The 15,785-nt window shown below is 34.8% G+C and overlaps 2 protein-coding genes across 2 annotated transcripts in view; one reads left to right on the top strand and one right to left on the bottom strand.

Annotated features, from left to right (window-relative positions):
- The window catches only part of LOC125058780 (synaptic vesicular amine transporter), a 30,275-nt gene extending 27,773 nt beyond the window's left edge, over nt 1-2,502 (top strand). Inside the window, exon 13 of the mRNA XM_047662938.1 lies at nt 504-2,502. Coding sequence (XP_047518894.1) covers nt 504-569 — 66 coding nt within the window. The 3' untranslated portion in view covers nt 570-2,502. The remainder of the gene's footprint in view (nt 1-503) is intronic.
- A 977-nt stretch (nt 2,503-3,479) lies between these two features.
- On the bottom strand, nt 3,480-15,362 carry LOC125058936. Its single transcript, XM_047663075.1, has 10 exons — nt 15,272-15,362; nt 13,145-13,216; nt 9,891-9,953; nt 8,854-8,977; nt 7,681-7,779; nt 6,926-7,080; nt 5,846-5,903; nt 4,766-4,851; nt 4,205-4,282; nt 3,480-3,606 (listed from the first exon to the last, which is right to left on the bottom strand). The coding sequence occupies exons 1-10, from the start codon at nt 15,275-15,277 to the stop codon at nt 3,511-3,513; spliced, it is 837 nt and encodes a 278-aa protein (XP_047519031.1). The 5' UTR covers nt 15,278-15,362; the 3' UTR covers nt 3,480-3,510.
- Nucleotides 15,363-15,785: the final 423 nt, after the last annotated feature.

The raw sequence follows: 15,785 nt of genomic DNA on the forward strand, positions 1-15,785 counted from the left end.
AGTATGCAATCATGGCATCAATGTGTTGTTAAACTATCATCCTTAAATCGACTTTACCATCATAAATTTTTTCTAGAATAAAATTTACAAAAGAGAGTGGTAACATAATTCCACTTAGGGTCCTTAAAAAAAGCCTTCTTAAAAGACAACAAGCTTTCTGGAAATCTGAGTGTCCATGGGTATTAATTAACTTCATATTAGCCTTCTGCCCATTTTCCCCTTTTATAGTACAAGGGGTTAATGGACAGAAGGAAAGATTAAAAAAAAGATTGTTCTATATTTAAAAAAAGGAAGTCAATATTAAGGCTATTAAGCCTCACTGGAGATACCTTATAGGATTCGCCAAGAAAGAAGTATACACCGTATTTCAGTAAATATATACATTTTTATTAAAATAAAAAATGAGGAGCGTGGTATGGTGTGCACACAAACATTTTGAAATAAAACTTTGGCGAAAAAATGTATATTGTTACCGATATAAATAAAAAGTATTTTGATTTCAGAGTTTGATTATCAGCGAGAAATCATCAGTTCGCTACGTGAGCTACCAAAACGAGGAAGAAGAATAATGCGGCCATCTTGTCCGCCAGCTCGGCCGCCATCTTGTGACCCGCCCGATTTAGTTTTAATGTCAGAGGTATGGAAGTAATTTTAGACGTCGAAGAGTATTTTACGATTGTATATCCCTAGTGTAGCCAGTTGTGACCAATTTTACATTAGCTTATTACAACAAATATACCGCTTTTTATTGCAAATGTGACTTTGACAATATTGTTTCATCCCGTTTTGACAATTCAATCACTCGTTGATTTTGCACGTTTTCATGATTGGACCAAGATACAATATTTTTTACATGCCATCCTTATGCTTATAACGTAAGAAATATATACAAATAGGAATTGTAGTTGTCAAATATGAATGCATTAGAATATTTCAATATATAATCTATTCAAGTAAGTAACATATATCATGTTCAAATATTATATTGAATTTTAGTCATAGTTATATGTATGGCGCCATTTGAAACGTAGGTAATGGAATTATATTTCACTACTGTAAGGCACAGATTGACGTTGTATTAATATCTGCTTCGTAAATTATTTTCCCGCCAAAACAAAGCTACCAGCGCCTCTAACGGTGAATGATGGAATCATTTTACTATTTTATTAGTAATAACAAAAGCGGCTAAATGTTATCGTTCACGGTAAGATAATTTAATAGCCAATGATTTGATGAAACTATTCAAAAATCGCTCCCTTTTGTCAGATGAACGACAAATTCATGAAATTGCATGCGGTATATCTGTCCCTATTTAGCTTGTAATAATGAAAGAGCTAGATATTGTGGTGGTTTTCTAGGACAGAATATACGTGCACTTGTTGTGTTAATCTGTGGCCTTTAATCTTTCTATTTACGTATGGCTGCGTCAAGTAGAAGGGGAGAGGTGTGTTGAAATTTGGTCTTTTACAACTTCAATCTTTCTAACGATTGTACATGTTATATTCAAGTTATGACGGTTTTTGCTGCTTTAGACGTTGCTTGCGGCAACGTGAAACAATGTAAGCCGTAGAACTTTTGACGTAGCACAACTTTATACCATTTATTAGAGTTTATAATCAACATATAAATTGTCTATTGTATGTCTTAATCGTATAGCTTTTAATCAAAATATATCATAATCTTAGATTAATTAAATATGACAATTGACAAAGAGGAAGAATCGATTTGACAAATCAATTGTCAAAATGTTTCGTAGTATTTCATTGTCAAATATCGTCGACATAAATCATTTAAGTAGATATTTGAATAATCACATATACTTCCATAAGTAGCTATCTTTAGTAGAATTCATAATGTATTCATATTTGTATTTTAGATCTGTAATACAATAGCTGGTATGGACCTTATTTACTAGTAATAATAACCAAAAATATATATTTTTTATTATGCGCCCAAAGGGCAGGCTTAAGTCTTTCGACCATTTTCCTAAGTTTAAATTTAATTCCACAGACCACTAAAAACTGTAACTGTGAAGTCGTAGTCATTCAACGTTACCACAGATTATACAAGACTTGTTTTATCATGACAATATTTATATCAAATTTAAATATATTATAATGTTTTTTATATATTATTTAGATTAAGAAGCAGCGAATGCTGAAAGTGTATGGTAGTAATAATAGATTTGAAGATAATTAATATTTTATTAAAAATTTAAATAGGTAAGAGCTATTTTGTCGTCTATATACGCCTAGTTCCCATATTTTACCAACGGACATTTGTAGACGCCGTGTTGAAACCGTAATTTGAATACTGGAATCGGCAACTCGTGATAGTTTTAGTGATATTTATCGTGGAATTTATCATTAGAATATTAATGAATGCTTTGTGTAAAAGGTGTTTTTTTTAAATCTTCTATTAATGTGGTTGTCTATGACGTATATTGTTTATTAAATTGTTTATAGTAATGACTATCATGTATTGGTGTTTTGTTTATATTCAAAAATATTTTTTTTCTTATTGTTTAATTTTTGTTATTTACTTTAAAACAATGTATTGTGCCTGTTTATTAGATTAATAAAATGTGGGTATATGAACTGAATTCTTGTTTTATTTTAGTTTGTACCCTCGTAATTCGTTGAACTATCCAAACAAAAATAAATCAACATCGTGAGAATTGTGCGGTTAACCAAAAAAACACGTCATACTTTATATTGTAATATGACTGAAAGTTAATCTAATTCACGTAAATTGATTTTTCCTATGGTGGTATTGTATCGGTAGAGGGAACGTTATCTTCCCTTCGCCCCATTAGGGCCGGAGTCCCTTAAAGCTCGGTCCTCGCGCCCCGACTCTTCACGCTATTCACTGGCGACATCCCGAGAGCTTCCAATGAGGAGCTAGCTCTCTATGCCGATGACACCACTCTTTATGGTGATATCTTTATGGTGGTATACCCAAAAAGTTCGTGGACAGGCTTCACTCCAATGAGCTTCCGTCCTGCCCTTCAGGGGATTCACCACCCCGTGTATGCCAGTGGGTGCGTTGCTAGCCTTTGAGGGAGGAGTACACTCGAATTTTGAATAGTTGGAGGTCGTATCTCCCAGGGAAGACCCCCACCGGGAGTCGATTCCACAGTTCGCAAAAGAAAATGCCTTGTGAAACAGATTGTGGAAGCCATCAAGTTGATGTTGATGAAACCGAATACCAATAATGAAATCACTCCTTATAGTAAAAAATATTTTTTATGTACTTAAATTAGGTCCTTGCTTTAATTTTATGCGTTTTATTAAGGGAAAAACTATATTACACTTAGTTCTCTAAACTAATACCATGTTTATTTATTTTAATTATGTTTCAATAAAGTTACATTGTCTCTGACACAGGTAGACAAAGCTTAAATAAAAAGACAATTACAGATCGTATATGTCAAATATGTACTCTTGATACTTAAATATCGTAGGGAATAATTAAAACAATTTTGAAAATATATTTTTTTAATAAACTAGTCTATTGGTAGTTGTTATGTTTTCCCTGGAAAGCAAACGCGTAGCCTTCGCCAAACGAGTGTGGACCTCTGTTTGGTTCGACGTCATTTTCGCGGTACTGAAAAAACCATCAAGTTTACACAAAAATACAAGTTTTCAACTTTGAGGGACTCCAAGTTCCCTTTGGAGTAGAGACTCTTGGACCGTGGGGTTCAAGTGCCCAGCCGCTAATTAAAAATTTAAGTTGGCGCCTGGTAGATAGTACCGGTGACCCCAGAGCTGGTGCTTTCCTGGCTCAACGAATAAGTATCGCAATACAGCGAGGAAATGCTGCCAGCACTAAAGGTACATTGTCACAGGGACAAAACTTTTTAGATTTATTTTAGTGCTCCATTATATTTTTAATTATAATTACCAGTAAATAATTAGTATTCCCAGTAAATATTGATTAAAGAGTTCGTATATACATAATATTATATGAAATTATATATAAAAAAAATATATATATATTAAATCTTTTGACCGTAACATCGCTGTATGGATCGAAATGATGAAACGTTTTTAATAACTTATAAACTAAACCAAATGTATATAAAATCTATAAAATACCATAGATAAATAGCAAAACTTGCCCGTTACAATAGACAATAAAAGTTCCGTTACCTATGGTTAATGAACAACGCGTGTATTATGACAGTAGTAGTCTAAAAACTTACCTGGCCATCGGATTGACCATCAGGCCTCCAGTTCTGTACATAATATTGCCCCCCTGCCCCACGTGGTTCTATTGGTCCCTGAAATGATTTAATTCAATATTTAGTCCCTGATCACACCACCTACCATCTTGGGGCAGACGACATACTTTTGATACTTTCGTCGTCCAGTCTTTGGGGCCATTACTTTGATTGTTAAAATGAAAAAAAAATGATGACAGTAAATTTTTACGATGCGCGCACACCGTTATATTTATAGTTTGAGAGAGCCGTTAGCCTCTAGATTTGTAATAAAATAAAAAATAAATCAGTGGTTGTTAATCTAATAGACAAGTAGGTGATCAGCTTCCAGTGCCTGACACACGACGTCGACTTTGGATCTAAGGCAAACCGGTTTCCTCACGATGTTTTCCTTCACCGTTCGAGCTAATGTTGAAAGCGCACATAGACAGAAAGTCCATTGTGGCACAGCTGGGGATTGAACCTACGACCTCACGAAGGAGCGTCACACACTGAAGCCACTAGGCCAAAGTCAGTTAAAGAATTATATGAAATCCTGTATACCTGATTAGGTTCAGGGCGTTGCTGACTGTACTGTGGCGTCTCATATTGTCTTCGTTGCTGATCGTACGCCTCCTGGTAATATGCATCTGGAAGATTACATTATTTTGGCAACCATACTAGTTTTACAAGAAGTTTTTGCCTGTGCGGTAGGCTAAATGAAAGTGATGCTAAATCGTAAAGTCTACCTTCGTGAACAATTCAAACTTAAACTCAAACTCAAAATATCTTTATTCATGTAGGTAAACAAGTACACTTATGAATTGTCAAGTTAAATTAATTGTAAATTTACATTTACTACCAGTTCGCAAGTCAAGGGCGTAGAGCGGGCAAGAAGAACTGGCAAGAAACTTTCCTCTACTCTTTTTAATTGCTAAGTTTTGAGTCATACAAATTGTTTGAACTTGATCAAATCAATCCCAAGGATTGGTATATAAATATTCGTCAAATTTATAAAAAGCTTTATTGATTAAATACGTTTAACGAGAGCTTTTAATTTATTCAGTGATAATTCTCTAATTTCGCTTGGAAGATTGTAAAAACGAATACAATTTCCATATAAGGAGTGGTTTATCTTTTAGAGCCTGGTTGGTCGTACACTAAAATTAGTTCTATTTCGCGTATTATACTGGTGAAAGTCACCATTTAAAATCAATTTTAACATCTTCCATTTCACATATCTGCTATATCACCTTATTAATAAGACCGTTACGTCATAGTAAGCGTCGTGATAATATAAAAATACTTGCTGATCGGGCAAACGTCGTTTTGCCATGTATATCATTTATAATAAAAAAATTGGGGTTGATCGTAGAGGGGTAAAAGTTAGGGGTTGTATGTATTTTTTAATGCTGTATCATAAAAAAATAAAAACAGAAAAAATATCTAAAAATATAAAAAAAATAGTATATAGGAGTGGACTACCCTTAACATTTAGGGGGATGAAAAATAGATGTTGTCCGATTCTCAGACATACCCAATATGCACACAAAATTTCATGAGAATCGGTCGAGTCGTTTCGGAGGAGTTTAACCACAAACACCCCGACACGAGAATTTTATATATTAGATAATATAATATTACCAGAACTCTGTGGGTTCGTGGGTGCTGGACTTTTAGGTACATGACTGCCCTCGAGAATCTGCAATAAAAAATAGAAGCTCAAGAAAAAGTGGGAGGATTTCTCGGACAGGGCCGAATATTAAAGTAATAAAATTGTATAGATACAGTATCTTTTTGTATAATGTATTTTTTTATGTAATAGGAGGCAAACGGGCTCATCTGATGTTAAGAGATACACACAGACACAATTCCAAAAGGCTCGCCAGTGCGTTGCCGGCCTTTTCAAATATCGAAATATCTTTATTCATATAGGTAAACAAGCACACTTATGAACGTCAGAATCGATGTTAAATCAATTCTAAATTTACATTTACTTTCGCAAGGGCGTAGAGCGGGCAAGAAGAACTGGAAAGAAACTCTCCGCCACTCTTTTTAAGCGCTAAGTTTTAAGTCACACAAATTGTTTGAACTGGAGAAAATCAATCCCAAGAATTAGGATCATTTGAATAATCGTCAAATTTAATAAAAGCTTTATTGATTAATTTACGTTTACCACCAGTTGGCAAGTCATGGGCGTACAGCGGGCAAGAAGAACTAGCAAGACACTCTTCGCCACTCTTTTTAATCGCAATTTTTTTTAAAGTTTAAGAATGTATGTCAATAAGATGTGGATAAATAACGGCTTATTATTATCTTTTCGACGACGGTGTTTAGCGTATTCGCTACAATGAAGAACTTTTTTTTTTAAATATTATGGCAATAGTTTTGACTTTATGCCATGAAGAACTTTATAACATCCTAGACGATGCCAACATCGTCCAATTCATAAAGTGCAGCAGGCTCAAGTGGCTGACATGTGCACCGAATGGCGAACGACAGAACCCCTGGTCCTTACTGAACTCACAACCCGGAGGCAAAAGAAAATCCGGTAGACCGAGGATGCGTTGGTGGGATGGAGTTGTCAAGGACCTCGAAACAATAGGGGTTCGAAATTGGACGCGGGAAGCATTGCGATGGCGAAGTGTACTAGGGCTGTATAACCACTGATGATGATGATTATTTAAAAACATAGCCAGTATACGAATACTTTATGATATACACCTGGAATCCTTCTTTTCCAGCTCTATACTTCAGTTTCACCAGCTGTCCGTTAGGGTCTTTGTATTGATAAGCGCCAACTCTGGAACCGTCGGGCTCGATCATTTCACCAGCTGCTAAACCATTGTCGGACGCGTACTCGAACCGAAAAGCGCCATCTAGCGGAAAATATAATATTGTTAGTTGTCTGTGTCGTGCACAGGGCCTGGACTGGGTATACCACACCCGAAGGAGACCTCGGGGACGACGACTCTCTTGAGTTCAATTTAATTTAATTTGGATTTGCTTAGAAAAAACCCTTGGCACTACAACATTTTAGGTCTAGAAAGAAAAGAAAAGAAAAGAAAAGAAAAGAAAAGAAAAGAAAAGAAAAGAAAAGAAAAGAAAAGAAAAGAAAAGAAAAGAAAAGAAAAGAAAAGAAAAGAAAAGAAAAGAAAAGAAAAGAAAAGAAAAGAAAATACAAGACAAGAGAAGAAAATACAAGAGAAGAGAAGAGAAGACAAGAGAAGACAAGAAACGAAAAGAAAAGACAAGAACAGAAAAAGGAAAGAAAAGAAAAGAAAGAATGAATGAAAACACTTTATTACATAATACATACATAAAATGGGATGTTTAGTTAAAAGAGAAAGTGCACTGACTCCCACACTAGGATTCCTTGTGTCGTGGGTCTCTTCCATTTGACATATTAATGATTTTAGTGGGCCCTATCCTCTAGCTCATAATGCTGGTAACGATAAATTAATTCGTGCATATCATACCTGAACTCAGCGATTGTTTATGATGCAATATGGATGCCTGCTGCTCCTTAGGTATCCCGTAAGGTGCACGCCACGGTTCAGCTTTCGCGGGCGGTGCTCCTGAAATAACAATTATTTTGGGGATTGGCAGACAGATGAATTATATCAACCCGAAATTAATTCGACGAAACCAGAAAGATAGCAAGAGATGGAATGTATATGTCGCAGCCAACTAGCTTAATAAGCCGTTTAATTAACAGCCTAGCCGTTTAACTAGCGGCCTGAAAGATGTTCAGCGAGTTAATTAAACAGCTAGGCAAATGATTTGGATTGTTGACGTTTCATTAATTGCCTAGCCTCTTGACTGTTAATTTAAATTTAATTCCAATTTTCGCCACTCTCAAACTCGAAACGAAAGTCTTCAAACTGTCAATATGGCGTCGGCAAACCACAACTTTGATGATGTTTTACAATTCTTCATGAAAATCAATTTAAATTTAAAAGAAATATTTTGTATGTCATATGTATATCTTTTTTATATCTGCCAAAGAATGACTGAATGGTGGCCTAAGCATTAGCCAGCTAGTTTATTAAATGTTGTAACAAACGCAACGGCTGCATATCTTTTAGGCCGTTAGTTAAACGGCCCGTTAAGTTAAAAAGGAAGGATGTTAATTGAATGGCTTGTTGCTTGTTGGCTGCGACATATATATATTATATGTTTTTATTTTAATTATTCCTGACTGATTCTGTATATTACATAATTTCTGTCATATTTTTTGTACTTGAACTTTGTACGTACTTTTGTTTTTTGTAGCGGGTATTGTTTTTTTTTTGTAACTTAATTTTTTTTTAAATATTTTATAAAATTTATTGAAGTTAATTAATAAAGCTTCCTATAGTGTCATCATCAATAAACAAATCTATTATGTTTCATAAGCATGACTTTGATAAAAATCCTTTTATTTCAAAAATAAGCCGGAGTGATTTCCCAAAATTCTTCTTTTCCGAATTATAAATTTGTGGGTGCAATATGCCAAAATATATGTTCGTTCGTTCGTTCTCAAATACTATTTCACAATATTATATACATACAGGTCAAACTGCTTTTAAATTCTCTTTAAAGTCTACCAAAAAAATTCTCCAAAAATCCAGAGGAATGCACTCTGCGGTTTCATTATTAAAAGAACATACCTCTGTATCCCCTGTCAGAATAGTCTTCATACGCTGGCCCTTCGTTTGCTGGTTTCCACGACTGCGCGACAGTACCTGCTGTGCTGGTATCACGCGTAAACATAGGCCTGTAGTATGGTCCAGCCTGCAAACAACGGTAGCAGTTGTAGCAGACAAAATCCCATAAAGTTTCTAAAGAAATCAAAGCGAAAGAAAAGAATTTGTAACGAAAACTGCGTGAACAATACAATTACCATCAAGATTTAAAGTTAGGGTCATTCACCGCAAAGGTCATGACCTCAAGCTTTAGTTCAAACTAATAATAATATAATCTTTATTTATTTCTCACAAAAACTTAAGACATAAGCAAGTGACAGTTATATACTATTATAAATAAATAATTGTCTTACTTCTGTTTAGGGAAAAAGCTAGTCTGTGTGAGACTGATGCCTGCTAAAGGTAAGAGTACCTGTGTTACAGGTCATCTAACTGTTTTCATTATAAGATTAGAATTTACAATAAATATACACTTTTGTTGTATTCAAACGCATATTAACAATATTAAAATTTATAAAGATAGATAGAAACTGTAAGAAGATAAATAAGAGTATAAAAAAAGAGTAATAAAGCGATGTTTGATTAGTGTGTTGCACGAGTCAGAGCAAAATTTATGTACTTAGGAGCTGAATTCGGAATGCGACTGTCGCAGCCAACTAGCTTAATCAGTCGTTCATTCAACAGCCTAGCCGCTTTACTAAACTGCGCCGCACCAACTGGTAGTTAATGTAAATTTAGAATCAATTTATCTTTCCTGTTCACATTCAGTAGTTCAGTTGAACGAAGTATGAAGTAATCCGAAGTACTAAGTAATGCGAAGTACGAAGTAATGAGAAGTACGAAGTACGAAGTAATGAGAAGTACGAAGTAATGCGAAGTACGAAGTAATGCTAAGTACGAAGTAATGATTAAAAAATTAATAGATCAGACAGTAAACGTAACACTGAAAGACACCCAAAAAGTGCTTGTTGTGTAAACCAGAAACAATTTTATAATCTTACTTCGTTTGCCTTTCTTAATGCCGAGTTCCACGGAAGGTGTTCGGGCTCAAACATTCTGTTAACCTGTTCAGTATATATATATATGTTAGTAAGGGTAAAGATAGTCCGCGTCTTTTAATAAAGTCAGTAACTTTATATAGAACCATTATTTTTACATATTTCTTTCAATGTAATTTGAAAAAATCTGACGAAAAGTATTGTTTACTATATTATTTAGGGACGGACTACCCTTAACATTTAGGGGGATGAAAAATAGATGTTGTCCGATTCTCAGACATACCCAATATTGTGCATATTGGGTATCTTCATGAGAATCGGTCAAGCCGTTTCGGAGGAGTTTAACTACAAACACTGCGACACGAGAATTTTATATATTAGATGCAACGAAGTGTTAATAAACAATAATTTCAAATAATAGATTGCTTCAACAAACTGTATTATATCTATAGTTTTCTTATAAACTTTTAAATTGCGTATGAATACTTTGTATAATAAAGCACTTTGTCAGTATGTATTGACATATTATCATTGGATTTAAAAAAAATGCGTTAATTTAGATCAGGGCCTCAAATTATTGTTTTTATTTCGTGATTATATGTTTTATTCTACAAGTATGTAAGTATGTTCTGCCCCTGTGTGCGCGACACGCCGTCGACTTTTTGGTTCTAAAGCCGATTTCCTTGTTTCTTCTTTGGTCCTCCTCAACCTCATGGTCTCTGCCTACAAAGATCAGGTTCTTGCAGTTGCTACGGTCCTGATAAACTCGTACTTGTCCCTTCTCTACAACCTGCTGGATTTGGTTCAAGTGCGACAAGGCCTATCCGACAGTTGCCGTGTACAACTTACAAAAGGAATGCTATTATTATTAATCTAGATATTTTCGTCGCTAATTAACTTTGAAGTAAAGAAACAAAAAAGTGGATGACGCAAATGTACCACGCGATGTTAAGACATGAATGTTAGTTCATGTGAATAATAATTTCACGCTCCGCTCAATTTGAACTCATTTCACTATTTCTTAATAAACAAGCAATCATGCGCACTTAACTACCCGATGACCAGATAATACTAATTAGTCTAGCTATTCAAAGGGGGAACGCTGCCAGTATCTTCGGAATATTGCCTAAAGGGATTTCTTATAATAATATATTTTAGTTATTATATTTTAAGGTTAGTTCCTTTTTTGTGTATTTATTACATAAGCATTATATTATGATTAGTATTTATGAGAATAAATATCTGTAGTTTTTAGGTAAAAAAATAATAATTCATTGATGCAAGTCCATAAAAAGACTGAATTCAACATTATAACTTTGAAGTCTGTTTCACAACAGAACGGTTTTTAAGGCAATTTCTGCCACCCCTTTGTGGAACCAGCTGCCAGCAGAGGTATTAATAAAGGACTATTCCTCAAAGATCTGTAACTTACCAGCCTCAGTAAGCATATTAAGGTCTAGTAGTTGGGACATGTGAACAGAATTGCAAACAAATGACAAACTAGTGAAAAGTAAACCCAATAGACGGAGGCTGTGTTGATACGAAATTTAAAAGACGTAAAAGAAAGGCTGAGATGGCTGTTGCCTGTAAAGGCTGATGATGAAGATGATGTGCCCCTAAAAATGTGATAGAGGACAATGGCTACTTGTGGTGACTGGTCGTACTTGAATTCGTGTATGCGGTGATATTATTTATTTCGATCTGTTTGCGTGTTGTTCCCACGAGAATGTAAGTGCGTGCTCCTATTTCACCATGCCTCCTGCTGATAGAGGACAAATCTTTGTTTTTTTTTTTTTTGTTATTATTTATTACTTAAGTTGTCATGTGGAACATGGTGTAATGGTTTCAGCTCCTTACAAACGTTGTGTGAAACAAAAAAAAACATGGCGATTAAAAAGAGTGGCGGAGAGTTCCAGTCCAGTTCTTCTCTTCCGTTCTACGCCCTTGATTTGAGAACTGGCTCTAAATGTAAAGTCTATATGATTAAATAATTTTAGATTTTTTTACTTTTGGCGATTGTGGTAAAAAAAATTATCTCGTTCCGAGGTGTGAAGTATGAAAAGAATACAGAATCTTAAGTGTAATAATAATCTATTTTAAAAGTTATACTAACTGCCCCCGCGAACTTTGTTTCGCCTAAATATGATTTTACTTAATCTACTTTTGCTATGCTACTCCATAGAGACTTAGAGACGTAGTTAGACTTAGAGACGTGTTTAGACTTAGAGACGTAGTTATACTTAGATTTAAAGGTCAAAGAATAAATAAAAATACTCGAAATAGTGTAGCCGTCTTCGAGTTTGGCGCTTAGCAACACAACACAAAAGAATTTTGCTATTAATTTTTTTTATATAGATAACAATGACAATCGCGAATCATTAGTCAATGAAATATATTATTAATAATAATACAAATTTCGTAATCATAAGTTCAATTATTAAATTGAAAATCAGGATTTTTCATTGATATCAATACGATACTTATTAGGTACATTGCGTTGTCCATTGGAAAAATCATTTTCCCCGCGAAATTTGAACCCGAAAACTCTGGATTTAACCGATTTTGTTAACTATGCTAATTCATAAGATAAATTAATGGGCCCGGATATTTATCCAGATAAAGTATTTATTAAGTCATAGACAGTTTGTCTGATTTTTTTTTATAAAAAAAAATACCTACGAGGTACGAGGATGGTTCTTACGGAGAAAAATTAAAAAAATTGAGTGAAAAAGTCTAAAAACAACACTTTTCTATATACCCATACAAAATATTCGTAATACTACTAAGTCAATTTGAACTTTAATTCCATAGCATAAAGTTCAAGTGTTAGTGGAGGGGTTCCGGGAAGGTACATTTTTATTTTTTGACATAATGAATTTGTTGTCTTATCATTTTTTTTTTATCTTACTAGCTAGACCGGTGTCCCGAATAGCAGAATAAGTATTTTAAACAAATAAAGAATCGACTGTTAGGCGGTACGATGTTCGCCAGGCCAGCTAGTATTTTAAAAAAATGCATCATTGTATGTGTGTGGCGAGTGTTGGAACCATTTTAAGTAATTAAAAGTTTCAAGTTTATTGTCTGCTTGAATAAATAAATTATCATTATAAATCTTTTTCAAATTATAAATGGATTTCGGGTCTTAAATTTGAGTCGTGTAATTAATTAACTCTTTTTAATTATTAATAACTTTTTATATCTGAAAATCTAATTTATAGTTAGAGTTATACAACTGACGCTAAGCTTCTAATAGTTACCTGATTAAACGTCTGCGGCGCGTAGTACTCCTGCGCCAGCGCAGTCACAAACATACACCAAAAACATATGATCTGAAAAAAAGTATTATTTCTTTTTTTTAAAAGACAATTCACACCAATTGACCTAGTCCCATGCTAAGCTGGTGAAGCTTGTGTTATGGGTACTAGGCAACGGATATACATACATATATATAGATATATATACATATAAATAAATATTTAAACACCCAAGACCTAAGAACAACACCAAATGCTCATCACATCGATGTTCGCCTCAGCCGGGGATGGAGCCCGGGACCCATGGATTCGCAGTCAGGGGTACTAACCACTAGACCAATGAGTCGTCAAAATATAATTATATAAAAACCATTCAAGCGAGACAATTGAATTATGATTACCCCTGTGATCTATTGAGGTTTAAACCCACTGTGGAGTCAATGCCACCTTAAAGGAATTTAGAAAAAAAATGCAAAAGATACCCTATCGTAATCCATATGAGATATTAAGAAGCTTTTCTGCTGATGAGGCAGAAGGTACTTCTGTTCCTTAACCTTAGAAAGGACCACTGGGCAGACAGTGGTTCGACTTGTCTCCAAATTTGTTACCGTCAGGAATGGATTAACTTCCTTCCTTCTCTCTACGCACTTCCTTCTGAATACCGCAAAGTACGAAGTTATCGTACTATTTCTTCATTGAACACCACATCATAATGCATGTTACAAGCTATCTATTCTAAAATATATGACAATTGTGAAAATAAATTTTACAAAAATTAATTATAATTTTAATTGATTTGAGGTGTCGATACAATTGTAGTCTATCTACAGCTGTAGTACTGTGTTTAAATTAAATTTACAAAAGTCATAGTTAAGTGACTGCATTTTATTCTAACTATGGGTCTGTTTCACAATGTACGGATAAGTTCCAAATTAGCTATTTATTACTTATTGGTAGTATAAACACTATTGTTACGTTTCACTACTGTCAGATAGCGCTATTCGTCACATAAAGCCCATCATAAGTTATGAGTCCGATAAATGTCAAACACAATTTATCTTCCAAATAATTTATGTGTTGCATAGCTATTTGGTACATTATCCATACATCCAACAGACCCTTAATAATATATGTGAAAAATTATTGCGATTGCATTTACCATGGAGTGTTCAAAGGAGCTGTTCGGATTAATATCTGCAGCTGATCATCATCGGACGTCGAGGCAGAATACGAAATACCATCCGTATCACCTAGACGACCGTTTCACAACTGAGCGTTTTTAATGCAGTTTTTGCAGCGCACCACCACTATGTGGAACCAGCTGCCCACTGAAGTATTTCCGTAACAATTCGATTTAAGGTCCTTCAAGAAAAGAGCGTACCAATTCTGAAAGCCCCCTGGCATTGAGTGTCCATGGGCGTTATCACTTAACATCAGATGAGCCTCCTGCCCGATTGCCTCCTATTCTATAAAAAAAGGCCGGCAACGCACTCGCGAACCCCCGGGAATTGAGTGTCTATGGGCGGCGTTATCACTTAACATCAGGTGAGCCTCCTGCCCGATTGCCTCCTATTCTATAAAAAAAGGCCGGCAACGCACTAGCGAGCCCTCTGGCATTGAGTGTCCATGGGCGTTATCACTTAACATCAGGTGAGCCTCCTGCCCGTTAATCTATATATATAAAAATGAAACCCGTTTTCCGTTGTCACGGCATAACATGAAAACGGCTTAACCGATTTGTCTGATTCTTTTTTTATAATATTCCTTGAAGTACGAGGATGGTTCTTGCGGAGAGAAAAATTAAAAAAATTGAGTGAAAAAGTCTAAAAACAACACTTTTCTATATTCCCATACAAAATATTCGTAATAATACTTAAAAGTCAATTTGAACTTTAATACCATATCATAAAGTTCAAATGTTAGTGGAGGGGTTCCGGGAAGGTAAATTTTTATTTTTTGACATAATGTATTTGTTGTCTTATCAACTTTCTTTTTTTTATCTTACTAGCTAGATTCGGTGTCCCGAATAGCAGAATAAGTATTTAAAAAAAATAAAGAATCGACTGATAGGCGGTACGATGTTCGCCAGGCCAGCTAGTATTCTATAAAAAAATGTTATTAAAAACTCACCCGCATGGCGTTCAAGTCGACAGCACAGATTATACAAATGATTAACAAAAATTTCCTTGTATATATAGATTCTTTACAAGAAGTGGAGCGTAACCGTGCAATAATTAGTTAATCAAATTAAATGATTGATTAATAGTATTCACGATAAATGCATGGCCTGGGTTATATACAAAAATCTTTAAATACTACAACCTTTTGAGGTCTGGGCCTCAGATGTATATTTCATGATCATTTCACAATCTAATATGAGATCATCCTCCTGACAGACGCCGTCGACTTTAGGTCTATGCCAAGCGGTTTCCTCACGATGTTTTCCTTCACCGTTCCATTGATGCACAGCCGGGGATCGAACCTACGACCTCAGGGATGAGAGTCGCACGCTGAAGATAGAGATGTAAGATGTATTATAAAACATATTTATAATACATAACTTCAATCCGTTAAAAAATTGTTTCCTTTACATTTACTATCAGTTCGCAAGTCAACGGTGTAGAGCAGGTAAGAAGGACTGGCA

The sequence above is a fragment of the Pieris napi genome, chromosome 18, assembly GCF_905475465.1.
Source record: "Pieris napi chromosome 18, ilPieNapi1.2, whole genome shotgun sequence".
Classification (NCBI taxonomy): Eukaryota; Metazoa; Arthropoda; class Insecta; order Lepidoptera; family Pieridae; genus Pieris; species Pieris napi.